Raw genomic sequence first — 27,497 nt, 5'->3', positions numbered from 1 at the left:
CTGATCTCCTTTTTTTTCCTCCCTTCCCAGGACCCCTCTTGTTCCCCAAGATAAGTGAGGAGTTCCTACTTTTCTCTGGTGGGTTGAAGGATGGGCTGAGGCACTTGAGAAATTCATTGAAGCTGAGCTTCCAGTCAGCATTTTCATCTGACAGCTCGATGAGGGCATCTACGCAGAGTCCCCTGAAAGGAAACAGAGAGGCTTGTTCTGCACAGGGCTGTGCTAGGCCAGTGCCTGCTCCACTGTCTTCAGAGTGCAGGTGACTAAACCCAGTAATAACTAGGGAGACTCCAAGATGTCTGGCACAAGTGGCTTCTCTAAGGAAACCTCATGGGATACAGAGAAAAGAAGAACAGTCACAAAATACTCTCTGTCTGGCAGCGGGCTGGGCAGTGGGGGGATATTCAGAACAGCAGGAATGGGACATCCACATTTGTTGACATCTGCATGCTGTCACACAGGTAGAGATGCAAGCACAGCATAACCACAAGCAGCCTTTTTTTCACACAGTAGCAAACAAAGAAAGAGGGAAACCTCTCAAACCATAGCTGCCTATGAATGGTGTTTTCCCACCATCTTCCTTGCACTGGATGTAGCTATTAGGCAAAAGGAGAGGGCAGTCCCCAGGAAAGCTAATTTATTAGGAAATAGAAAGAAGAGGACAAATCTTCTGTTACCCAACTCCCTTCTGGCTGCACAAGTGCTACATTTAGGGCAAAAGAAGATTGGAATACGTGCCTAACATGAAGGGTAGAGACAGGACTGCTCCTCTTGTGTGTTCACACCTACTTAATTGGAAGCCACTTCATACACAATTAACTCTGCCAGTGCAAGCCCTAGCTGATATTTACCATGAGTGAATTTCCATCTTCCATTCTACCACATCTACCCCCCTGGTCCTCCCTCTGGCATCCTGTCCACTGCCCACCTGAGCAACTTGTTGGTCTCCTGGTCCATGTAGGTGGTGATGTTGATGGCAGTCTCATTCTGCTCCACAAACTTCAAGAATTCAGTGGAGTCCAAGCGAGAATCACCATCATCAAAGCTCTGTAGGGGAAGATGGGAAGATGGGAAGATGTGAAAAGCTCTCATTTATCAGTTCAAAGTACCCCTTCCTTCTTCCATACCTACATAACATTTTGAAGCTTTAGTGGGACAAGTTCCATTCTCCCTGTTTTTCACAAAGAAAGAGGCTCAGAGAAAAACAGCAACATATCCACATTAGCCTCAGAATAAGAGAGAAATGATCCTAGCCTTGTTCTCACAGATAAGCTACACTGCCTCTCATTCACCTCCTGCTGCTTGATTTATGGCTCTAACCCTATTTCTTCTCTTTGTTTCAGCCAGCTCTTAGCTTTCTTATATACCTCCTGCCTTAGAGCAGACTAGCTGCATTCAAGGAGGTGTCAGCTTTCCAATATGTGTAACTCCAAAGCTGTGCCTGGACTCTGACAGTGACAAAAGGGAAAAATCACAGGAAGCAATTTTCTGCTGATACCAGGGAAAAAAATTAATGCAATAGCACAACACCTCACCATCAACTTCTTAAGGTCCTGACAAGACTCCTGGCACTGAAGAGCAGCAGCTTTAGCCCCAAAATCCTGGCTGTACTCCCAAAGAAGTAATTGCATTTTGCTTTCCTGTTTGGAGATGTGACACTGCAGCGCTGGGCACTCAGCAGGATCTGCTGTGCCCCCTCAGAGACAGCTGCATTGCTGTGAAGGGAAAATTAATCCTGCACACAGACTGCTGCCACCTGATTTTTGCTGTGTGATTGGGGCAGGTCCCTGTGGCTCCTTGTGCAGTGCTCTCAGGAATGCTGGAATAGAGCACTGCCTGTTGTTACCTCTGTGTGTTTCAGGAGAAACATCCAGAACTAGGGAAATAATCCTGTGTGACTGCTCCACATGGTAACTTCCACTAGACTTTGAAGCTGCTTTTTATTATGGAAATGACTGCAGTTCTCTTAATGACCCAGACTGTTAAGTGAGTTTTCTTGCCTTTCAAAGTTATGGTCTACATTAAGGCATTCCCACAGAGATTCTCCAAAATGGAGCAGCTTCCTACTACCAGTCTTGCTCCTCTTGAAATAATGTCCTTCAAGGTCATGACCTGCCTGACAAGCAAAGCACATCCCAGTGAGCCCTAAAGTCAGGCTCCCAGGAGGGAAAAGCTTAATGCCACATCTACAAACCTCCCCATCAAGGAGAAAAGGGAAAAGCTTCATTTCAACTATGCCTCCAGTGTTTCCTACATGCAGCACAGGAATCAGGCCATTTGCAGGAATGCAGGGCATGAAGAGCCTCACAGCTTGGCAGGACAAAATTCCTCCAGTAACAGCAGACACTCATTGCTGACACAAATTTCTGTGTGGTTGAAGCCATTTAGTTTGCTTTGCCTTGATTTGTCTCAAGTTGTTCCAAACTCTGAATTCTGCTTCAAAAATGTTTCAAAGCTCAAAGAATAAGGCAGTTGAAAAGGTGGATTACCACCTGATAGAGAATCACAGAATCATTAAGGTTGGAGAAGACCTCCAAGATCATCACCCTTTGATTGAACATCACCTTATCAACTAAAGCACAGCAGCAAGTGCCACATCCAGTTGTCTCTTGAACCCTTCCAGGGATGGTGACTCCACCACCTCCCTTTGCAGCCACTGTTTCCCCAGCCTGAAGTTCTGCCTGGGATTGTTGTGACCCAAATGCAGAACCTAACACTTCCCCTTACTGAACCTCATACTATTGACCTTGGCCATGGAAATTCTCCCTTTGGAACGAGCAGAGGTATTTCTTTGCCATAACATCTCCCACCCAGTGGCTGGGATCAGTGCTCCAGAAAAAGTGGGACAGTAAAGAGAACGTGAGGCTGCCTGCCTCTGAGCTTAGCCTCAGGATATCACCAGCATGCTGACAGGCGTGGGGACAGTGGGTGTGAATGGCTTGTGTGGTGACAGTGGAACAAGCCCATGGCTGGCTCATGCATTTCAGCAAAGCCCATGACCTGGGGAGACCCTGCAAAAGTGGCTGGGAACAGCATATTTGCAGGCAGAGGGAGTAACACAGGACACTGCTGCTTTTTGGTGCTGGCAGGCACTGACAGGAGCGCCCAGGGCAGTGGATTTCCACTGCAAATGTGAGGATGTTCTGTGGAGCGAGGGGACCAGCTCCTCTGTCTCACCAGGGGGTGCCATTGCCATGGCAAATTTGCTTGCAGTGCTAACTCCTGTCAGGCACCATTAATCTCTGGCTGTCAACAGCTCGTGATTTAAATGCTCTCCCCTCTTCCCCACCTGCTCCTCCAGCTCCATCCTGAATGCTTTGAAGTCTCTCTCAGGAGCCAGGCGTGAGGGGGAGGGACACAGCAGTGCATGTGGCAGGAGCATGGGAGAAGCTTGGGATCTGCTGGTTACAGAAGGGGGTGCAGATGGGCTGAGGGATAGACTGACAGGGAGGAGGGAGGAACAGGATTATTGCAAGGCCCAAGACTCGAGTGGCTTTCACTCTGCAGAATACTAGGGAACTGCCAGCTCTCAGCCACAACTGGGACATATTCCTTGAAGCCCCCAAATGTCCCTTATACCCATCTCAGCATGGCCTTGGCACTATCTAGACCAAAAAATCAGCAGCCCCTGCGACAGCTTCCTGCATTTCTAGCACTTTCACCTCTTTTCCTCTGGCATTTTACCCAAGATTAGTTCTCTACTCTGCTACAGGCACATGAGGCTTGCCCTCTTCCTTTTCCCCAGGGCAGGTCAGACACCAGGAGTCAGAGATGCTCCACAGCTGGTTGTCACAAGCTGTATCAGTGTCTCAGTCAGTGGCTGCTGCAGGCAGCCCATAACACATCAGGGTGTAGGACTTCTCAGATCCCTCTGGTCCCCAGCTCAACAGGCACATCACACACTGGAGCCTCTCAGCTGGGGGCACAGCAGCTGTCATGCAGTGGCAAGGCAAGAAATGTTGTCTGGGCTTTGAGGCAGGTGCTGCTCTACTTGCCTTGAAATATTTGTCCAGGACTTCACTGTAGTTGCTGCCCTTGGAGAACCACCCATCTGGGATAATCTCAGCTTCCAGCCACTGGATCACCCGGCGACGAAGCTCGTCCCTGTCTGACTGGTAGCAGACAACTGTGATGGGAGACAGTGCAGCAGAAGGAAAAACAAGAGTGAGAGAAATCAGGGTGCAGGGAGATCACAAAGAGAGGGCTGGAAATAAAAGGCAGCCAGCTCGCCCTGATGGCAGCTTGCAGCCCCTCGGTCCTGTCCTTGGGGTTATATCACTGCCAGATCCTAGCAGATTTGACATGTGCTGAGTAGTGGATGGGCTGTTGGTGACACCATGTGGCACGACTGGAAAACAACACTCCTGCCAAAGCTCTTCCTTCCCATTCCTGAAGCTTGTGGAAGAACATCCCGGAGCTGACTCATCTTAGTGTGAAGAGTCCCAGACTGAGGGAGGAAGGTAACTGACAATGTCCCCAGGCTTCCAGACACTGCGAAGAATTGTCATTCAGCTGTCAGCCCTAAAATACCAAAACCTCTATCCTCTGCAAGGGGGAAGACTAGACTGAGCAAGCCTTTCTACCACTCTGTCTCCAAGACTTGAATTTTAGGGCCTGTTATCTCAGGATATACTGTTTTGTCAAAGCCCTGGTTTGTCCACTCTGACTGGAAATGAGAGGGGGTCAGGTTGGGCTTATTCATTCACAGTGCTTGCCAGTGTCACAGGTTTCTCCAGAGCAGTTATCACTTTGTGTGCTAGTACAAACTGTGATTTAGAAACAAAACTGAAAGCCTAGCTGGGAATTGTCACACCTGCCCAGTGGTCAGCAAAGCCAGAAAAGGAATCAGTGTGCATTCATGTCACTTGCACACACTAATGATCTTCTGAATCCAGTGACTACTATCACAAGCAGATGGAGAGATTAAAAAAATCAGCTCTGTAGGGATTCTGCATGTTTCATTTTATACTTCTTTAAAACTGCTTTAGGGTGGTGGCCATGCTCTGACATGGACCTTCCTCTTTAGTTTCTGTGAGACTTTGCTCTCATCTGTCCTAGGAAGTTAAAGTTGATGATTATACAGCTCCAGTATTTAGAGGTCATGAATAGGAAAAGGCTCTCCTGATGACAAGCCATGGCCCTAAAATCCAGTGTTAAGTACACATGGCAATACATAAGGGGAGAAACCAAGCACAGGGAATCGAAGAGACTTAAAATTTAGGTGATCATAGAATCATTTAGGTTAGAAGAGACTCAAGATCATCTTGTTGGTGGATGGTAGAGGCAGTTCAGCTGTACCTCCTGACTCTCTGCCTCTGCACCCATCGGTTCATCACTCCTAAAGCAAAGTTTCCTTTTAAAAGAGTGCTCCATCCCTCAGTCTGGGTGATGAACACAGTTTGAGTGCCTGGGGGCAAACTGGGTTTCATTGCACCTAGTCTATGCTGAGTCCCTGAGACATCCCAGCACAGTGAAAAGCCCAGGAGATGTATGAGCTCTGAAAGGTTACCCAAGAGTAAAGAGCTGGGCAATCACCTTTCAGCTGATTTATCAACTCAGACTCCTGTACAGCCCATGCAGGGTATGCTTTTTACACAGAGCTCTGTATCCCCCCAGCACACCCTCTGCCCATCTCCCAGAGCATACAGATTCATACAGAGGCCTCAGCCAAACAGGACACAGCTTCTTACCTGGACTTGCAGCTGGATTCTCAGACTTCTTCTCTGTTAATGGAAAGACAGAAGAGGACATTTTGATGCAGTGTGAAGCAAAACAAATCTCTTCCCACCATGGGTAAAAGCAGACGAGTCTTTGGGTATATGAGGGCCACATACATGATTGAGGGGCTGGAATCCCCTGGACCATGAGGAGATACTGAAGACAGTTTAACCTGAAGAGTTGAAGGCTCAGGGGCAATCTCATCAATGTTTATAAATCTGATGGAAGGAAATGAGGAAGACTGCACCAGACTTTTATCCATGGTATTCAGTGACAGGGTAAGACACTGTGGGCACACATTTAAACACATGAAACTCTGTCTGAACACAAGAAAACCATGCAGCTGGTATGTGTGTGAGTTAAACAGGCCCACTGATGGGACAAAATCCTTGCTCTTAAAGTTATTGAGGTTCCTTAGGAACATGGATGATAGTATTGGTTTTAGGAGCTTATCCTCAGAGCATGACTTTTCCTCAGCAGTTAAACTGGGACACTTACCTGGCTGAATCCAAAAGCTTAGAGTGAGGCAGCAGGAGCAAAAGGTTGCCCTGCTCTCCTGAGTGCCACACTCCCAGAAGCTTGGGGAGACAATAGCTCCAAGGTCCCCCCACAGTCAAGGTGTCAGGATTTTGAGTGCACTAATGAGGGCCTTAATAACCCTGCTGGCCTCACCTAGAGCCTCCATCCAAACTCTCTGACCATGAACCATGAGGCTCCATTTCATATCTGATTCCTCAACTCCTAGTCCTTGCCTGTGATTATCATGTTGTAGCCATGCCTGTCTCCAGCTCTGTTACAACCACTCTCTTCCATAGACTGTTGATCCAGGCTCTGTCCTGGTGGCTGTGTTCCCACTTTGATCTCAGCCCTGCTATGTAGCAAGCACAGGGCCTGCAAGGGCCATGTGGCGAGCCAAAGCCTAAAGATAGGAAATGCCAAGTCATGGTGAATGGCTAGAAGTCCCTATTCTGCCTTTGGACCCCTGCTTATCTCTCTGGAAGCCCATAGGTCACTTTCCTCTAACCCTTGCCATTGGACCATTTCTGATCCCCCTGTACCCTGTTTTAGCCCGGTTCTGGTAGAAGAGCTGTCGCTGGAACCCTTCACAGAAGATTCAACTAAGACATTGCTGTGGAACTCTAAACTGCCTTCTCCTCTCTCTCCCTGTGTCTGCCTGCCTAGGCACCTAGCAAGCTGAGAGCTCAAATTACAGTGAGCTGATAATCACTAAAGAGCTGATATCCCTTAAGCTTGCTAAGGTTGCCTGCAGCTGAAAGCTGCTTGGGAATCAGACAGTCTGTCCCCAATAGGACTGCGCTATCCGGACCCCGTGCAGCTGCTGGGAACACCCTGAACCCAGCAGGAGGCTGAATTAATGCCACAGACTGCATCACTATGAGCTCGTCTGCCTCTTGTCTGATTCTGGTTACCAGAGTCACCAGCCCTGACTTAACAACTTGATTTCAGGCCTACTTCATCACTGCCAGCTTGCCTGGTCGTCTGGACTCTTGTTTGAGTCTGGCTCCTGTTCAGAGGCTTGCCTTGTTTACCCCACTCAGCAACTGTGGGACAAGGTCTTGCTGGTGAGGCCTCTGCCTTGCCTTGTTATCATACCATGCTTCCCTTCCAGCTCTTTGTCCCTGAGAGTGTAGCCAGCCCTCCTTGCCAGGGTTACCTTTGCAGTGGCCATCATAATCCACCTGGATCTTGGAGCCGGTGAGGCAGGCGTCACGGTGCAGCTCACAGTGGTTCAGGTACGTCTTGCCATTGCTCCCACACACAGGCCTCTTGTGAGGTTTGCATTTCTGTGGGAGAGCCAGAGAACACAGCCTTTCACCTGCCTCCTTGGGACAGCTCGGTGAGTCCAACCATAGCCCAGCTCAGGAGAAGTCCTTGGCATTGTCCCCTTGGCCCTGTGTTTGGAACAGGCCAACTCACCCATCATTACCCCAGGAAAACCCACACAGGGAGGTCTGTGGGTGTGAGTTCAAAGGCCTCACTTCATCCCAGTTTCTATCACCACCAGCATGACAGGAGTCTTTCTGAGAGCAGACCTCTGCAGAGAAATCAGTGCTCAGCATAAATATGGAGCATAATCCTGCAACTGCTGCTCCATGTGCTGTGGCCATGCCTGCCCAGAGGTGTTTCTGCGCCTCTGGTCTCTGCACCTGTGTTTGCTTGGCTCCATTGCATCTCTCTGGAGACTCTGCTCCACTCTTCTGATACCAAATGGCAGCATAATCCATCAGCCATGAACAAACAGCACAGCCCACAGCAAAGAGAGTTCACCAGTGCCACTGTTCAGGCTATGAGCTTCTCTCTTCTGTCCCTTTTGGTCTGGCCAAGCCTACCCAGAGTGACAGACTCTCTTCCTACTAACAGAGCATTTCACTCTCCAGTGCCCAGGCTGGTCATGCCAGAGCTGCAAGCTCTGAGGGAAGGGGGAACAAAGAGCCACATGGCCATTCCCAGGAGCCAGGCAGAAATGTTTTGAAGGCACGGAGCAGAGCACAGTAGGGAGACATTGTGTCCCTACAGCTGGGAAAGGCTCTTCTAATCATCTCTGACTCCCTGCTGGATACAGCTATTCATCCTTACAGCACTCTACCACAATTATTTCCATTTTACAAAAGCTGATTTTTAGTAGGGTGCTTGTAACCTACTCAAACAAGGCGCCAGTGAGGTCAGGCTGTCTTGGAGCTCACAGACCACTCCCTAGAGTGCCCTTCAAAGCCAGCTGCACATCCATACCCCCCTGGACTTTCCCAACAAAAGTCTCCTGTGCGTGTAAAGACCCTAGGCAGTCCTGCAAGCAGCACAGCTGTGAGTCCCAGACTGTATCTACCCTGCAGGGCTCATCCCCCGCACAACACTGGAAACAGTCCTGCTGTTTGAAGAGCCACTGTGACTTTGCAGCTGCTCTAAAACAGCCATAGCCTTATTCCATCAGGGGATCCTTCCAGTGACAGAAACCCATCTGGGGGGTGATGGTGGTGCCACCTGTCCCAGACACAGGACCTGTGCTGCTCCCATACCTCAATGCACAGGCAGGTTGGCTCTCCCTTCTCTGTCACTGCACACTCACGCCCAGCTCCACAGAAAACATTGGCACAGATCTTAGATTTGCTCCTGGGCTCTTCCTGCAAGATACAAAGTCAGAGACACAAAATACATCATTATCCACAAGAGTAACAACACAGTTAAAAAAATAGCACATTTAACTGGTATCAGGACCAAAAGGTACCACGGTGTTAAGGTGGGGGTGACAGAACAAGAGAGACATGACTTCAATAGATGGACAGCTCAGACAATGAGAAGCAGCAGACACAAGAACAAGGGCTACAGTCCCAGGAATACAGGGTTTCCTTCAGTTCATTCCTGGAAAATCACCTGGGAGAAGTGGAGCAAACATGAGCAAGAGCAAGTCTAGCATGAATGGCAAGAATAGTTTGCTCATGTCAATGACTGCTGTCTTTAAAATTTCTTTTCGCAGAGGGTAGGAAGCAGAAATGTCTTTGCTCAAGACACTTAGGAAGAAGGTGAACATATCCCTAGAGAAAGGTACAACACAAACAGGCAGAAGAGATTGCCATCAGGCACCAGATAATGTCCCTGTCACAAAAAACTGACCCATTATCTTGCTTTCACTAGTCAAGATCAAATACTTTAAAGGAAGAACACTGTCATGGATGAGATAATTATCGAGTAATCCTCCCATAATGAAAATTCCTTCCTGGTTCCTGACAGCCTGCAGTTGACTTATGTCCTGCAGCACAATTGATATGCTTTATAATTTTCTCCTAGCCAAAGTCATCACAAGTATTGTTGCTCACATAACTGTCAAATATTTTCTTTTTTTTTTCTTGGTGTCCCACAGCATTCCTGGTGACACCTAGTGTGGAATATTTCCATAGTTTAATCATGGTTTTGATGCAACTACCACTTATTTTTATCCATTTAATGCTTTTTAAAATAGACTTTTAAAAGAGAAGGTAGTTTCAGGGTTCAGACTTTGAAGAGCCTGGCTTAATTCCCTGCTTTGTCATTAATTTCCTTTGTGACTGTCATTTCACTTAACATTTTCCATTGTATGTTGAGTATCTGGTTTATGCCAGCAAACTCGCTTCTACAACAGTTTTGCATCAGAAAGAAGATTGAGGAATGAAAAATAATCAGTGAGATAAGTCAATCACATCTGCTATGTTTCTTCCCTCTAATACAAAAATGTTTTTTCACCTTCTCATCAGAGTATTATTCTTATACTCTGCTCATGTGTGGCATCTTTGTACCTCCATTACTTACTTTTGAAAATAGGTGATGAAAAAGGAACAGAATTTGTCAGAAGAGCAAGCATTATTGACAAATGCTGAACACATTTTTTCCTCCTATTTCTTCTTTATTCTAGTTTTTTGTTTGTTTTGATTTTAAACCACAGTTTCAGAGAGGTGCTGTCTTTACTGAACAGCCCACAGAGACAGCCAGATAATTTTCTGAATAACCTTGCCCTAGTCTTCAGAATAGTTTGTTTGCTGGCCTACTGCACAATTCATCAAACCTGAGAAGGTCTTTTCAAATCACTGCAGGAATCCCTCCAGGTTCACATAGTGACAAACATCTTTTGGATTCTCTGCAGGAGTTCCTATTTTGCTGCTTATTCTGTCAAATACAGTGTTTGGACATGCCAGTCTTAGCTGAGAAATGTATTCCATGTCCCAGGCCTGTTCTCCCCATGAAGACAGCATCATCCTCCTGCCTTTTCATCTCCTTTCACATTTTGTTTCTGAGCTACAAGTGACACACTATCCCTTCTCCTGCATCCAGCTGTCTGCAGTCACCTTCCAGGGGAGGGCTGGGGTAAATGAACCAGGCACTTCTGGGGTGGGATGGAACAAAGGGAGTGCTTCACTGCACGAAGCAACCTCGTGCAGCTCAGGGCAGGGAAGGAAGAACAGCTCATTTTGCAAAATGCACAAAGAAAAACCCTAATTGTCCAAGGCTGGAGCCTGACTATGGGCACTCACACACCTAAAATGCATGTAGCTACCAAAGTGCTGATCCATTTAAGGGGTTTTGAACAACTTGTCAATCCCTTTAAGCAGTCAAAGACAGAAAAACCAGCTGGGCACAGCTTTGAATGGCCACCCAGTGAGGTCTGTAATCCAGGTGCCTGCAATAGATGGCAGCACTCTGCCCCTGCCTAGGACAGGCAGGACTGCCAGCAGCCACCTCCCATCCGTGCCCACCAATGCCAAGCCTGGCTTTTGGTTCCTGCCTGGGACTTGGGGCACTGCTACAATGCAGCTGGCCTCAACAACCATCTGCAGTGCCCGAGCTCAGATTGCTGGACTCCTCTCCCCAAGGGAGCTCACTTGGAAACCCATTCGCCAATGGGGCCATCCACAGCTCCCTCCCTGCTAGTGCTAAAGCCCAGGAACCATCCCACAGCTCTTCCATTGGAACCTGGGCTGGGGATGCTGGCAGGGTGACATCACCAGAACAGCTTCTGAAGACACCCTGCCACCTGCCAGGCTAGAAGGCCACATTACTCTGATTTTTCTTATTAATCAAAGCAATACAATTTTCTGGTTGCTTCTTCTTATTGCCTTAAGTAGCCCTAGGCTGGCAGGGGGTTGGGGCTGATTGCCACATTCCAGCATGGCTTTCTCCACCTCAGGGATTCAGCCAGAGGAAGAAATGAAGCAAGCTGCTCTGCCTGCCTGCCCTCTCACTCTGGCACGGGGTTTCTCAAACCCAGCTGTGGCATACCACAGGGTGGGAGCTCTTCTAGCAGTCCTGGCTGCCTTCCCAGCAAATGTGGGAGTCTCCTGTGCACAACTGAGAGTGTGACAGGGACAGAGGTGGATGACTGGATGAGCACAGTGGGGGTCTGCAAATGAGGCTTTATAATCTCCCGATTCTCTGGTGATCTCCCAGAATCTACCAGCCAAACTGGTTTCTTGTGACAGATACTCTGATCTTACCTTGGACCTTGTAATATATATTTTTATAAAGCTTTACCTGCTGGAGTCATGTGAGTGAGGATGGCAGCTGCCGCTTTAATATTGAATAGTCCTTCCTTGCACCCCTGCCTTGTAAAAGCTTGAAAATATAAACCACAAATTTTAAAAATTTAAAATGTAAAAAAAAGACTCCACAGTGTTTCAACATCATTGCCATTAAATTAATTAATATCAGGATTTACTGGAATCACATCTTTTACACTGCTTTGTCTCTGAGAGCTGCCCCTGCCTTTTCTGTCATCCTGTGCTTGGCAAGTGTCACCCGTTCCAGTCCACAGCGCGCTCGGGCAGGCGGAAGGGAAAGGGCAGAGAGTTGTTATTAATTGCTGCACGGTGGCATTTCCTCTGCAAGCCTTGGCAAGGCACTTCCTCTCTTCTGCCTCGAGTGAGATGCCCACACTCTCTCTCTTTTAGGTACTCCTCTGCTGCCCAGAGAACATGTGGGAAGGTGTAAAAGCAGCCAGGATGAAGCCAGGGCAGGAGTGCCTGTGCCTTTGGAATGTCTGCCACAGCACAGGGGCACTCTGACCCTTCACCTGCAGGGGCACGACCTTCCCAGCCATCTTCTCTGGCAAAGACCATGGAGAAGGCTGTTCTCAACAGCTCAAGGGCCAGAAGTTCAGGGCAGCTGGGTAGCGTCATGTATGCATAGCCTGGCTTGTCTACTGAATGGGGATGGGAATGCACAATGCTTTTGGAGGGCTGGGAAGTGTAACCCTGTGGATGAAGGTGCATGTTAACAGGCAAACACTAAGCAGAAGACCTGAGCTGACAGTGCAGAGAGTCACATGCAATGCCTCTGCCTCAGCTGTTGTCTCCTGAGGAGCAAGGAGGAAAAAGACATTTCCGCAGGCGGAAGCCAGAGGCAATGCCAGTGGTGAAGGATCACCATGGCAACCAGCAATGCAGGGCCTCAAGGTGGAGAGCTAAAATTAGGAAATTAGGCAGTGGAAAGGGCTGTTTCTGATCTCTGGCAGCATCTGGTGCTGAGAAGTTGGATCCCCAACACAGAGTAAGCACAGACATCCGGAGCATTTCCGAGTCCCTGCCTGTGCCTGGCTGTCCAGGACTGAGTGTGACTCAATGCACCAATGCAGTGCCAGGTCTGCATGGGATCCCAAGGTCCTGCCAGGTGCTGTGCCTGCTCTGCACTGGTGGAACTGCATGGAAACAGTGCAGTGTCTGCAGAAATTGTGCACATGGCAGAAAAGAGGAATCACGGCTCCTTGCCTTTGCAAGGGAACTGCCCGCTGCAGCTCTCCCTTGGCTGCCTCCTCCCCTGGCCCCTACTGAGCCATGACTGTCTGGTGTCCCTTGATGGGAATTGGGACTTTCCCAGCCTGTGAAAGTTGAAACCATGAACAATTCAATGACAAAACACCTCTGTAAGGAAGAACAAATTCCACCTGCAGAGAAGAACTGTGCACGCAGCTCCATGTCCACAGTGCCCTACAGCCCAAAAAGAGCAGCAGGAATTACTGCCATTACACACATTCTGGGAAACAAGCAGAAAGACAAGATGGGGAGTTAATATGCTTCACAGCAACCCCTCATATTGGCTTGTTTTCTGCATATCTTTCCACATAAAATCTCCTCTTTGAGACCTCAAAAATCTTTTTCTCAGCAGCCCATAGTGCATTGGACCTATTGTCCTGCTCCTATTGATACAAGTAACAACCTTTTCTGGCGTCAGCAGTGAGGGCAGGTCCTTTCTTCTTTTGGCATCACTTTCTGGAAATACATAAAATTACTTGACCCTCACAAAATGCTCTGTGCTCTTTGCTGTAAAATCAAGGTTTTGTGGTTTTGCCTTGCGTGACAAGCGTGGAAATCAAAGTGCTCTAAAGCTGGAGCACTGAAAACTCCTATGGGAGGCAATCCCATGTATTATACAAACTTGAGTATTACACAGAGAAGGCAAAACTAAAGGGCACCAAAATGATATCTGGGATTGCAAGACATGCACAGATTCTCATGCCTCAGGGAAGGCAGCAGCAAAAGCTGGCTGCAAGTTTTCAGATATAATCAGTACAATTCACAACAGACTCCCCTCCATGCAGCAGAGAGAAATAAGCTGTGCAGCTACCTATTTCTGCCAGTCCTCCCCACATCTTCATATCCACATCCCTTTTGCCTGTTCCCTGCCACAACTAACAGGGAAGTAGGGATGTAAGGGATCTCTGAACACGCCAAGGTGCTACCCATAAACTGCATAGCCTGTATAATTTCTAAACCAACTCAACATCCAGCCATGAAATCTAGCGCCTTGTCTAGCTGTTGTCTTGGCAATGTTTGCTTCTGAACGCAGAAAGATTTGGAAACACAAGGCAGTAGTGGTTAATGATGCAGAAAGCTGAGGTAAGCTATGTCTCCTGACTTCCAAACTTCCCTCCTCTCCTGTTGTGGAGCTGGGAGGGAGAAGCATTGTGCTGCAACATTCAAAAAGAGAGAGCTGGGCAGCAGAGCAGCTCAGGGAGGAGCCAGGAAAATTTAGCAACTCCTGTGCAGTGATGGCACTGAGAAAGCATTTGGCTTATGCGTTTCATCCCATTACCCAAGTGTTTCTCCAGTTCTTTCGGCAGCAGTGTCCTCCTGCAGAGGTTCAGGGAGACCAGATCCCATGTTCACTGAGGCCACCAAGGGGCAGCCAGCTTGTCACCTCTGGTCATTTGTGCAGCCTGCTCGGCCAGCAAGTTTGTCCCGTTGTTTTGGTTTGCAACTAACAAGCAAAGCACTCGTTCCTCCCTGCAAACCTGACCCAATTCCTGTGGCAGCTCCCTGGATCCACTAACACTCTGGTGTGATGGGGTGGAAATTTGGCAGCAGCATAAACGGAGCAGATTAGCATGAAACAAGCAGGCACCCCTGACACTGGGCTTGCCATAAATAGATAGGTAAGGTGATCATTACAGTTTTCCTTCCTTTGGGCTACTGCCCCAGGCTGGAAGAAAATCCACACAAATTATCTTAAATTCTTACTTGGAAGGCTTGAGTTTCATTTAGCAAAAATAAGACTGTGATAAGCGCAACAAGTGGGGATTGAATCATGCTATTCAGCTCTCCAAAAAACCCAGACATCATCAGGACAATCCCAGGACATCATCACTATTGGAATGGTACAGTAGGCTGTGGAATAACACATACTCTACTTTGGAATGAAACCTCCTGCCAGAGGTTGCTGTACACAAGGGTGCAGGGTCATCTCTTGAACACTTCTGTTGGTCTGGTGTTATCCGGACTTAAAGTGGCACCCTCTGGAACTCCTCCCTCCCCTGCTGCAGGGGTCCCACCTGTCTCTGGAAGGCACATGGTGCATGTCCTGCTGCTCACATCAGTGAAGGTGTTGCTAGGCAGCTGGAAAGGCTCAAAACCAAGCTATCCCTGAGCTAGGGAGTCAAAAAAGAAGAGATGTTTGTCAGGCAAAGTCTGGACCAGGGCTGGGTTCCCCAAGGGAGTGTGACCAGCTGCATTTGACAATGTTCCCTCAACATTCCCAGTGCTAACAATATCCTATTTGAAGGCTGTCAATATGGGGTCCGTGCTGGATGCAGAGGGGTCCAATGCCATTTAAACTGCAGGATTCCCCCTCCCCCAGTTCCTAAAGCCATCCTGCGAGTGGCAGAACTAATGAAGGCCAGTTTCCAACAGCTCTCTCTGCACGGCCTGTCTGTCAGCCAGTTCCAGGGCAGCTCATGGACTCCTTCCTCAGGGGAGGTCTTCACAGGCCCCTCTCATTAAGGCAGTCACCTAGAGTCACAAAACCAGCTGGATCCCATTATCTCGGAGGCCTCCACTGCTTTATCAGCTGTGCCGGAAAGAGGCCCATGGATTCAAGGCTCACTGGAGGCCAGAGACAGGCAGGTAGGCACAGACAGCCTGCTGACATTGCTTTGCTTCCACAGGGAACCAGGCAGGAATTCCTTTGCAGAGCCCCACACAACATTTCTCTGGCTCAGCCTCTCCTCTTGACAGACTCAACGTCACTGCTGCTTGCAGTCCTGAGGACAGATCCTCACTCCAGGCCCCTGCCCTGAATCCAGGCCCCCTGCTGTCTCCCTGCCACTGACCCTTGTGCTTCCCTTACAGCATTGCCTTTGTCTTGGAGGACAGACCCCATCTCACTGCTGCCCCCTCAGAGCTTCCATCACTAGGGTATTTCAGCCAGCTTCAGCCAAGGGCTGTGAACAGCGATCTGGACACAATGTCAGGAGCTACTGCACTCTCTGTGGGATGCCTGCCATGGAGGACAGCATGTCCAATCCACACACCTAGACATCAGCCAACCCCTCTTTCCAATACTTCGCCCCTATCTTTTTCTATTCTCAACTGGCATCTAGGACTGGCTGTCTTAAAATGTCAAGTGCAACCCCTTAAAGGCTTTTGAATGCTTGTGAGATGAATATTTAATGGCAGCTGACTTTGCTCATGGGAAACAAGCCAGACCATACATCTCTGCACATACTGGAAATCAGGGTGTGTTCCCAGAAATCTGGATGCAGAGAAAAGAAAGCGATAGAGGGAAGGAACTGCAACTCCCAGAGCTCATAGGAGGTTCCCTCTCTGCAAACCCGTACCTCACCCATTTGTGTGAGACCCTTCCTGACTTGCTGGCTGCTCAGTCCAGGGTCCATGGATCAGATGTGTCCATCATATGTGCATGGAGCAGGAGAGTGGCTGAGGCTCTGAGTGACCTCTGTGATAAAGGGGGCCCATCAGGTCAGTGACTTTTACATGAGGCCATGGAAAACCAACACAGCTTGTGAAAACCTGCTTGTAGGAATTCATCCATGACTCTGTCAGGGAAATGGAGATGAAGATGTCTGATGCTTGTACTGCTACTAAAAAAGCCTGCCTGGGCAGCATTGCCTTGCAGACATTGGCAGGATAGATACAGAGCTCTACCTCCCCACTGAGCCCTGTGGAGACATGGCCTGGACTGCTGGCAGGGACAGCAGCCCTCACACACCAGCCACGGCTTCCTCATGTCCCACAGAGAGCAGGCAGAAGTTGGTGCCTGCACAGAAAGGGAAGCAAGAACTGGGAAGAAGGAGGGTTTTCTCCCTACAACCTAATCAAGAGCAAAAAGGCATCTGCCAAACAGCTGATGTCTCTTACAGCGTGAAACAGTTCCGGAGCCAGGCACACCTCTCGGGGACTCCGCTGCTCAAGGACTCTGTTTTCCCTTTTAAGCTGGAAGGAATGTCTGTGCTCTGGCCCCCACAGCCTCATATTTTCCACCACAAGGCAATGACCAGTGAGGCCCCATCAGGGGAACAATGACATGAGAGTCTGGGGAAGAGGAAATCGCTCCTACAAACACGTCTGGAAAATGGCTGCTTGAAGGAAGGGAGCTTGCATCTGGCAGCACTCTCACTCCTGCAGCCTTTCTGCTCCTCAGGCAAAAACACTCCTTATACTCACAGATTCCAAAGTGTCACGGCCCAAAGCTGCACTTCTCTCAGCACTATTCCCTCCACCTATCCCTACAGCACCTCTGGAAGGAGGCGTTTGATTCCCTTCTGCTGCATCATGTGGTGAAATTGCCAGCTTTTCCACAACCACCGGGATCTTTCTTACTAGTGTTGCTCCCAGCGAGGCATGGAGGCAGGAGTTCAGAGTGTGACTGATTTGTGCATACCAAAGCAGCTGAAGAGGCTTCAGCTGTAAGCAGGGCAGAATCAGTCCCACAGGAGGACAGGATGTGATGCTCTGCTGCACCATGGTTCTCAGAGGGAAGAATCAAGTTAATCACTTTGTATTTGGATAGAAAAATCACCCTCACGCACAGGGAAGCATCTCAGTGCATGTGAAAGGTCCTAACTTAAGTTAGTTCCACAGGGCCTTAGGGATGAGATTGGTGTCATCCTCTCATGTGACAAGACTGGAAAGGAAAGGCCCAAGGTGCATGAGTTGCTCAAGAATGACCAGAAGACAGCAGCTCAGCTCCCTCTGCTCTCTGGTCTGAAGCCAGGACCATTTCACTGAGTGACGCACTGTCGGAATTCAGGACATCCCTCTGGCTGTCCTGGATTGCCAGGACCCCTGCCAGGGGGCTCAGAGACCCTGGCACAGAATCCAAGATGCCTGTGACTTTGATTATGACCCATGGAAAAAGTTACCAACCTTAGATGAGGATCTGCAAGCCATGAAAGTATAAGTAGAAAAATAATTAGTTTGTCACGGGGTGAAAAATAGATTTTTTGAGTTTTTAGAATGGGGATTCAGGGGGCAAGATGGAGGAATCTGGGTGTGTCCAGCCTTTCTCCTTCATCTTCTTCCTGGCCTCCATCTTCTGCTGTAATGTTGGCACTTTTGGATTGGTTTAGAGTAGAAGCTCACTGTCTAACATAGGTGATAGGTATTGGAAAGTAATTGTAAATATTGTACACGTAGTTTTTAGTATAAAAAGATAACACCACCCTGGGGGCAGGCAGAGTGCCTTGGACTGTCCTGCTGAGCGGACCTCAGCTGGACAGGAGAAAATATTTTATAGATAAGATACAATAAACAACCTTGAGACCGAGAACTGAAGAGCTCCAACTCCTTCTTCAACCCCCAGGCTGGGAAAAGAGATTTTCTAACATATCTCAGGGCCACTCTGACCACCTAGAGTCCCAAGAATGCACCAGTTGTACTCCTCATTGAGGCATGATTCTTCTTCCCATATCTTGAGTGCCCTGGGCCAGGCTCTATTTTGCCATGGCTGAGCTCCTAGGAATCACAATTCTCCATCCTATTTTGTTTAAAGCAAAAATAAGAACAAGACCAGCATTGACTTCTGATTTCCAACAGGAGGGTGATGTTCTGTGTGTCACAGCACTCATGAGTTGTCAGAGGAAGCCTTTGACAACAGGAGGATGAAGGAGGAAGATGAGGAGTTCACCCTCAGGGCCTCCACACCAGAGAAGAGCTGTGCACCACAAACTATTGCTAGCAACTAAACACAGGTGTCATCACCTCTCTCTCTCTCTAAGCACACCCAGGCTCTGCTGTCAAAGGGAGGTTTCTCTGACAGATGGCATTTCCCCAAAGGTGTATGTTCCTTCCTTCATCTGCCCCATTCTGAGGTACACTGACACAGCTGCCTGCCCCCACACCCATTACCCGATCTGAGGCAGTTTGTGCCATATACAACCTCAAATGTTCCCTTTTCAGCCCTAAATCTGTGTTGACCCACAGCTCATTCTGTATCATGGCAGCCCTCTTTTTTCATCCTTCATTCCCCTAATTTCCCACACTCTGAAGTCCTGCAAGTTAAGTTTTGTTGCCTCTTTTTTCTGACCAGGGATGATTTATTTCTGAATGGAATCCAAATCTGGCACATTTCTCAGCCATCACCTGGCTCCAACAGAGAGGAGGAAAGAGTGAGCTAAGCAGTGGGAGGCAAGTTAGAATTTACAACCCTATGGCATATTCACACCACTTCCAGTAACTGGATACACAAGGGGAATGTAGATTGCAGGAAATGCTGAGGTTTACCAGCAGCCTCCAGCTTCTTGTGCAAGAGTCCTCAGTGGTTTTGTTCCCCTCACTGGGATGGGAATCCAACTGCAATGGATTTGATGATCCCTCTTCCCAGCTCTGTCCCTTAGTCCTTCTTTACTCTCCTTCCACCACAGCCCATTGCAAAAAAAGCAATGGAAATTGCTGTGTGACTAGGGGGAAACACTGAGTCGGCCTCAGTGTGGGAGAGTGAGAACAGAGCTGGACATAAGCCAGTTCTGTATTTCCCATTTTCTAGCCTGGCTCAAGGATTTGATCAGCTCCTTGTTAATGCAGAGCAGCTTTGGGTCTGCTCTACCCAATGGCTCTGCTGGAGGCAGCTGTGGAAAAGCAAATCCCCAGGGGACAGTGCTCTGTCACAGTAATTTCTCTTCTTTGAAGCTTCTCTACTTCATGCAGTCATGAAATCCCCTTTACCCAATGAAAACAGTGAGGAAGGCTCAGAAAATTCCTCATTATTAGGCATTATTTTGTATAGACAACTATTCTTGGTCTGTGGTATTGAGGGAGCATCCATCCCCTTCCTGAAATCATATAGCTAGGAATGGTTATCAGACTAACAGGAACACCTGAAAATAGAAGTGAAGTAAGGTGAATATGGAAGAGAGGAAAAGTTTGAGTAGGCTGTGGAAGGAACCTGGAGTCTGCTCATTAGTGGTGCTTCTGCCAAAAAGGCATGGCTCCATCCAAGGTTAAACTGTGTTCCTGTAGCCAGAGGGAGCTGAAGGCAAGTCTGCCAAAGGTCTACCATACTGCAGCCTGCAAAATGCAAACTAGGATTTCAGGAGATGACCTGACAACTGGCAGGTGTGTGCATTTACTGATTAGTATTGGAAAGAGGAGAGAAAAAAAACTGCTGTAAAAACTAAGTGAAAATCCTTGCTGAAACTGGGGCATTGGGAAGGCTGCAGAGGTACACAGGGAGAGACACATGTGCATGTGTTCACTGCTCTCAGAAACATCACATCAGCAACAGGCAAATCCTATTAAACTGCAAGGGCAGTCACCCCACAGCCCCACACTGAGATCAAGGAGTAGCAATGTTGGGCCATGTGGGATCCAGCACAAGGGGGACTGTGACCCAAGTTATGATCAGCATGTTCTTTTCAACTCCTGCTGTCCCTATTGTTCTTCAGAAAGCCTCCAGTCAAGTCACCAGCACCTGAAACCATCCCTGTGAAGTGCTAACACCATTTCATGCCCATCCTCAAGAGACTTCCCTCTGAGGTAGGGAAAGCTCTGTAAGTCTCTGACTTACACTTAATGACTCACCTCTTCACTGAGACAGCCAAGAGGAAACTCTGATAAGGCAAGAAGGCCATGAGAAAACTGGCAGCATCACTGTGAAATAGGCTACAAAGTAGAGTCAATATGGAAACTGCCACAGTTGGAAGGACAAAAAAAAACTTTCTGAAGTCCAAGGGTTTCCAGCCTTCCCATGGATGCCCCAAGGATGGGTGTCTGTCCAGGCTATCAGCACCACAGCCAACAGTGGCCCCTTTGCCCCTGCACTGCTCCCTGCAGCTTCTGCTGGACCCAATGTCACCCAAGAAGATTGGTCAAACACGGAGACTTTTTCTTAGGCAAGCTGCTTGTGCTTACACTGGTGTGTCCTTGTGGGTCCCCTGCCTCATTTCTGATTTAACACAGCCTAAACAGAAGGGGAACAAGAGATAATTATGTTGTGTGGACTATCAGTGAGGAAGCTGGGTGCTAATTTCGCCCAACACCCCTCCTGACCTGTTAGCTTATGATGTGTTGCTTGGAAGATACACCTGTCAGAACCACAATCCCCCTGCCAGCAGAGGAGCCGTATATAAAATGAAGGGGAAAATGAAGCAAACAACCTCTGCTGTGCTCATTAGCAATGGCACACCCCGTACCTACACGTGTAGTCTTGGGGAGCCAGGCTCAGTCACCACCACTTCTGCCAGAGCAGAGCTTCCCTTATGCCCCCATGACTGACAGCACAGACTTGGCACCATTAGCAGCCCAAAGGCAATTCTGTGATTAAGAAACAAGAGAAGTGACCATTGATTTCCTATAACTCCTAAATAAGGCTGGGTAACATTTTTCAGACAGAGACCTAATTCACTAGGAAATGCAATTTGAGGTAGACCAAAACTATTTGGAAATTTGTGCCCAGTTCAGGGAACAGCTTTGATTCCAAAATGATTTCTAAGATGAACTCTTTTCCCTCTCTTATTTTTAAATATATTTCATGAGGTTATGTATGTAAGCTTAAAGGTCAAAGAAAGCAAAATAAAAACATGTTTTGGTAAGCTTAGCAACTTTGTTTGTCCAGCAATTTTTTTCTGCTGGAAATAAAACATGAATTTCAACTGACCTAAAATGCAGTTTTTGAGTTGACTCTGTGATTCAGCTAGGAAATTAAAAAAACAAAACCAATAAGTTATTCCAATGGCTTTATTCCTATAACATTGTTATTTGGTGTCTAAAGCAACCTATTCTTCTAATTCTTTCATCTCCTTCCATCTGGCTCTTTGTAACTGTGTCTGGAAATAAAGAAGAACTGTTGCAGACATCGCTCTCCCTCTCTCTCTGCAACCATGGAATTTTTTCCTGTCTAGTTGGGAAGACCTTGGATGCTGACTCCCATGGCTCGACTTTCAAAAACAAACAAACAGAAAAATAAAGCCACATCTCCATTTGGTGGTTATGAGAACCCAGAAAGATGCTGCTTCAGGGAAGGCATCCCCTCCTCTGAGCCACTCCAGCAAAGCAGTGATTTAATGAGGCAACTCCCAGCTAAACTGTAGCAGGGCTGCAAACCCTGCTCTGCTCCCCTCTCAAACACTCACTCCTGCTGCATTGCTTCTCATCCTTCAGAGCCCCGTGAGTCAGCAGAGGAGGATGTCATTGCCCTGCTGGCACCATCCAAACCCAGCTGGGCAAGCTGATGGCCATCAGGAGGTTTGCATGCAGAAACTTAAATGGGAGGCTGATATGTGCACTACATGTGCCTGGGGAAGCAGAGTGCACCCAGGACTCATGCAGGGACAACATGGCACTGCCTCCAGCTGCAGAGCAGGTGCCTGGGTCTTCCCAGCTCTCCTCCCCTGATTGGTAATTTCAAGAGACATTGCCATGACCTCTACACACACCCAGAGGTGGCTCATCTTGCAGAGACAAAGGACCTGAGTACATCACTGCAGTCACTTAAACACAGGGCTTTTGAACTCCACCAGCCTGTCTGGCCCCAAACCAGTAAGGGTAAGCAATCAGTGCCAGCCACATGTGATGACAACAATCTGAGCACCTGCCCATCTTACCTTTCTCCCTGCCCCAGAGACAGGGATGAGGCATCAGGGACTTGCTATGAGCTTCAGTCATGCCCTGGGCTAGAAGGAGAGGGCTCCAAGCCCTGCTAGTGACCCCAAGGCTCTCCATGCCTCCTGCAGCCTGCATTCCTAGAAGAGGGATCACTGCTTGAATCACCTCCAACAGCATGAACTATTCTCTAATACTTCCTGAGCCCTTCCCAGGACGTTTTGCTTTCTGCCCTGTGGCCTGGCTGGGCTGCATTTCAGAGATGAAAGGCTGGGAGCACACACAGATGCCGGCATCCTTACGCATTCCTGGCTCAAAAGTTTTCCTCGAAGCAGCTGCAGCTGCACTGCCAGGGAGGAGCAGCTGCCTCCCAGCCCAGAGAGAGAGCTGCAAACCCCAGCTTGCCAGGTATGCTGCAAGATCCCAGCACAGACCCCTCTGGCTTTGGGACCAGCTGTGACCCCCTCGGGCCCCCAGCTAGCCCAGCAGAGACCAAGGCAGCTTTCTTGCTTTCCCTGAGAGTTACAGCTGCCTTAAGGAGACGTGCTGCAAAATGTAAAAGCCACGATGCTATCAGCACGCAAACTTGCTCAATAAAACATGTGTTTCTCATCTGTTTTGTCCTCATGGCTCCCAGAGCTCGTCACAGATCAAGCATGTGAAGCACCACTGCCCACAGCTGGGAAATGTGTGCCATAGGGAGGGACCCCAAAGAGCACTCGAGGTCTTGGGCAGAAAATCCAGAGTTTGTGCAACACCAAAGCAGTCAGTAGGGCAGGCACTTGGAGGGCTGCAATACAGACATCTGCATACATCCATCTCCTCTGCCCAGCTCTAGCACAAGCCAAACCAAATTCCCAACCCCAGATGCTGAAGGGAAGCTTTGCCATAGTCTCAGCATGCAGCTCAGCCCCATTACAATGTTACAGGGAGACTCTGCCAGTGGCCTGGCAGAATTTCAGCCCAATATACTGCCCTCTCAGTGGTTCCCACTTAAACTCAGCACTGGTGCAGGAGCTCAGCCCTGACCCTCCACAGCCAGCAAGAAAAGGTGTCTCCCTGAATGATGGCCTCCTCTGAACCACTCTAAATCCAGCCCTTTGTTCTGACAGGATGAAGCTGGCACAGCTCAGGAGATCAGATGGGAGCTCTCAAGGATCACACCACCCTGTGGCACCAGCTGCTGGCAGAGATAAGCTCAGAGCCTGGGTGGAAGATGTAGCCCTCTCTCTCACACATAGCTAAGATAGGGAATTATAAACACAACCCTGTCAAAAAAAAAAACCCCAAAAAACACCAAAAAAACCAAAACCAACAACCAAACCAACACAAACCCACCAGAATCTGTGGAAGAGTAACCACCAAATCAGCTGGATCCAATGTCTTGGGGAGATCTTGATGCTCTCGTACTCTGTGCATGCAAACCAGAGGCACACCAACAGACAAGAGGCAGAGATCTCTTAGAAAAATCCATGGTATTCCCTTAGCTGGCCACATTCCTTTGTACAAGGGAGTCCCTGTCACAGGGGCTGGCCTGTCCCTGTTGTGAATGCTCTGAAAAGCAAGGTCCTTGCAGTTGCTTGCTATCATATTGTTTGAGGCAAATGCTCTCCTATTACCCTCCCCTGTCATGTCTCAGATGTGGGCTAAATTAATTGCATGTGCTTTTTCTGTGAATGTATAAATTGCACCACGGCCATATGCGCACAAGACAGATTATAGCCAGAAGTGGCTTTTTGTGTGTCCTCTTCACACAGATCCTTTCTCCTAATAGTTCCCCAAGACAATTATTTTTTTCACACCACACGTGCAGTCAAATGGCCCCATTCCCACACCACCTTACTGAAATCACAAGGCAAGAAAAGGTGGCTTTGTGCCATCCAACTCATCACTAATTCATGGCTGCTGTAGGAGCTGTAGCTGGCACAGCTCTGTCCCTGCATGCCAGTGCTGCTGAACCTCTGGCCCCCTGGCACTGTCCTTTCCACCCTCAGCCTAGCCCTGGACAAGGGAATCCCAGGCAGGAAGAGCAAAAGTACCATTCCAGAGCAGAAATGTGTTGTTTGCTTCACACCACCAGTGCAGTGTGAGGTTTTCAGCAAGGATGCTTCTGGTAATAAACTCAGTCACCTGGAGTGTCTCTCTGCTACGCAACCCTTTCTGCTGTCCACAGGCTGTTTAATTTCTCTTTCAAGTGCCAGACTTTCTGTTCATTAGCACTGAACTTCCTCCAGTTGCCAGCAGCTCTCATTGCTCTGTGTTGTCAAACTGTAGTCTGCTTCCTGTCCTGTGTTGTTCCCTCTCATGATTGATTTTTACTCCTGTAACTTTGTCCTTGTGGAAACTTCATTTCCTCAAGGTGCTTGGGCAGTCACAGTCTTTGCCATCTTTCTAATGCTTTGGAGTAAGATGAACTTCAGCCTCCCACTCCCTGCCTGCCCAATGACTTTCCTTGCCCGCTTTGCCAGCACACTGCTCCTCCTGCCCTCCAGCACCAGTCCCTAGCACCAACTCTTGCCTTCAATGGGACACAGCTGGGATGTACACAGGGCTGGGAGTCACCAAGTCCATCTCCATGTTACCTGGGCTCCCTCTTTGTGCAACTCTATTTACATGACACTGATTAAGGCTGCTATTTCTGCCTGTCTCACACCCACAGAAAACCTGGTCTTAAAACTGTCTTGCAATTGTAAACCTTCCCCTAACGTCAAGGCTGACTGTGTTCATGGCTGATTCATCCATATTTATTCACACTGGCATAGGAATGAATAAATTCTATGCTTTTGCTACTCTAAGCATATGACTTCTATACTTTAACTCAAACAACATATTTCCCTCCCTGGCATTTCATTCCCTTGTCTTGCTCAGCATAAGGGAGGAAAAGAGAAAGCAAAAACAGATGTCTGACTTAATAAATAATGCTCTTTTATGAAAGTAATTTCTGTTTTGATTGTTATCAACAATACTTTTAAAGAAACATGAGATCCAAAAATCTCCTATTGCATTGAAATCTGGGGGACAGGCCAAATCAGAGGTGAAAATACGCAGTTTAACACCATTTTATGGTCAGAAGAGGGCAAAGAAAGGTTACAAACCCGAATTTAATATTTTCACTACAGTGCAAGTTTAGCTAAGGTTCTAATCAGGACAGTAAGCCATGATTATCAAATTCCCATTCCTTCCAGAGGAAAAGAATCCTCTGTGTAAGATGTGACATATGAGATTAGGGATGGAGAAAAAGTAGAATGGATTTACTCATGGTTTCGATAGTCTGGGAACAAACAGAACAACATGAGGCAGCTGTATTTTTGTTTCAGAGAGGGAACAGCCACCTCCAGAACCGAATCCCCTACTGTTTTGGAGCTGATATCCATTATTGGCCATGCTGTTACCTCAGTGGGCAGCTGAGAGACAAAAGACAGCATTTTCCCCACATTGTAAACCTTCTCCAATAAACCAGGGCTATGTTTCAAATGATTTGTAATCGCCTCTAAACCTGCAATTACAAATGCCATGCTACAGACAACAATTGCCGTGGGTGCTTGGGATCTCTGCGTGTACCTAAGTGCCCATGCACCACAGATAGAGCAAGCAGAGATTCCAGAAACAATTCCTGGGACCCAGGGAGGAGGAAGAGGGTAGAGATGCTGCCACAGACCAGCTCATATCTGGCTCTCCCACTTCTTCCCCCTAGCTTTAATTCCCATGGAAAGAAACAAGTTTTTTGTGCAGGCTTTTGCAAAATCTCTTCAGCAAGACCACATGTTCATCCTCCTTGTTCCTTGAACAGCCCCTGTGATCCTGCTTCCCAGAAGGCTGCTTAAGCACAGATGGATGCAGACACCCTTGCCAGCCCTTTGCCTCCCACAGTCCAGGCAGGCATTCCATGCTTCTCCCCAGCACGGGGACCTGACCCCGAGGAACTGGAGACCTCCAGCAAATCCTCTGCTGGCATCTCCAACAGAAAGCAGCAGACCACACAGACTTAGCTGTCCTCTCTTCGAAGACGAATGCTCCCTTCTGGGCAAATCTGAGGCTTGTTTTGGGATGCAGAGGATAGAGAAAAAGGGAGGGAGGAAAGCTGCATTGTTGTCTCTCCATTTTTGGCTGCTCTTTGGGTCAATAATGGACTTCTGTCTCCAGGGCTGCTAATCAGCTCTAAATGCCCTCAAAGAAAGCAAACAACAGCACAATAGGAAAGCCCAGAAATAAATCCATTTCATTATAAATTCATTTTGTTTTCATTCCATTTTTCTTACTAGCAAGAAATTTAGGTTAAGCTAAGCACTTTCTTTTCCCAGCAATCTCTGCTGGCTGTCGGCTAATGCAACAGAAAATTAGGCTTTTGACAGTGTAATGGCTTTGTTATGAAAAAAATGCAATTATATTATTTCCCAAGACAAATTCTACAGCATTAAGTGCCTGAGCAATACAGCATTGTCCTTGAAGCTGTTGGTGAAGGAAATTTACATGAAGAAATAGCAGGATGACCATCCTTCATGGGAAATTCATTTTACTGCATAGCTCTCCATGGCTGAGAAGTACAGACTAGATTTCATAGCAGGGACACAGCCCATATGCCAGATAACTGTGGTACACAAGCTTTTGCCTCTATGCTACTTGCAGTTGTGTCACCAGAACTGGAGATTGGAACCAGCTGAAGACTCCTCCACAGCACACAATAAATGATGTCAGCTCATCAGTGTCAGCTCATCTCCCTGCTGGTGTTCCTAACACACTCCTTAGCAATAGCTATGGCTGATAACCCAGGAGAAAGGAGGAAGAGTTTAGAGCACTAAATGGAGTGAACTCATAACAGATATCAGATATTTCAGTAATCCTCCATGTCTAGGCTAACCCCAGCAAAGCTCCTTGAAGTTCAGCTGTGGACAGGAATACCCCGAGGCAGCAGGAGAAGCCACCAGGGGCTGACAGAGCACAATCCACTCCTGAGCACTACAAAGG

At 48.1% G+C, this 27,497-nt stretch overlaps 1 protein-coding gene across 1 annotated transcript in view; it reads right to left on the bottom strand.

Moving 5' to 3' along the window:
- FSTL1 (follistatin like 1) overlaps positions 1-27,497 on the bottom strand; it is a 52,798-nt gene that overhangs the window by 5,726 nt on the left and 19,575 nt on the right. The window contains exons 3-8 of the mRNA XM_054269792.1: positions 8,754-8,858; positions 7,394-7,523; positions 5,691-5,723; positions 3,996-4,126; positions 929-1,047; positions 70-182 (exon numbers count right to left, since the gene is read on the bottom strand). Of these exons, the coding sequence (XP_054125767.1) occupies positions 70-182; positions 929-1,047; positions 3,996-4,126; positions 5,691-5,723; positions 7,394-7,523; positions 8,754-8,858 (631 nt within the window). The remainder of the gene's footprint in view (positions 1-69; positions 183-928; positions 1,048-3,995; positions 4,127-5,690; positions 5,724-7,393; positions 7,524-8,753; positions 8,859-27,497) is intronic.

This window comes from Melozone crissalis, unplaced genomic scaffold (genome assembly GCF_028551555.1).
Source record: "Melozone crissalis strain CALT ecotype California unplaced genomic scaffold, PUWL_Pcris_2 ptg000008l_1, whole genome shotgun sequence".
NCBI lineage: Eukaryota > Metazoa > Chordata > Aves > Passeriformes > Passerellidae > Melozone > Melozone crissalis.
This window is presented reverse-complemented; position numbering and strand designations above follow the sequence as displayed.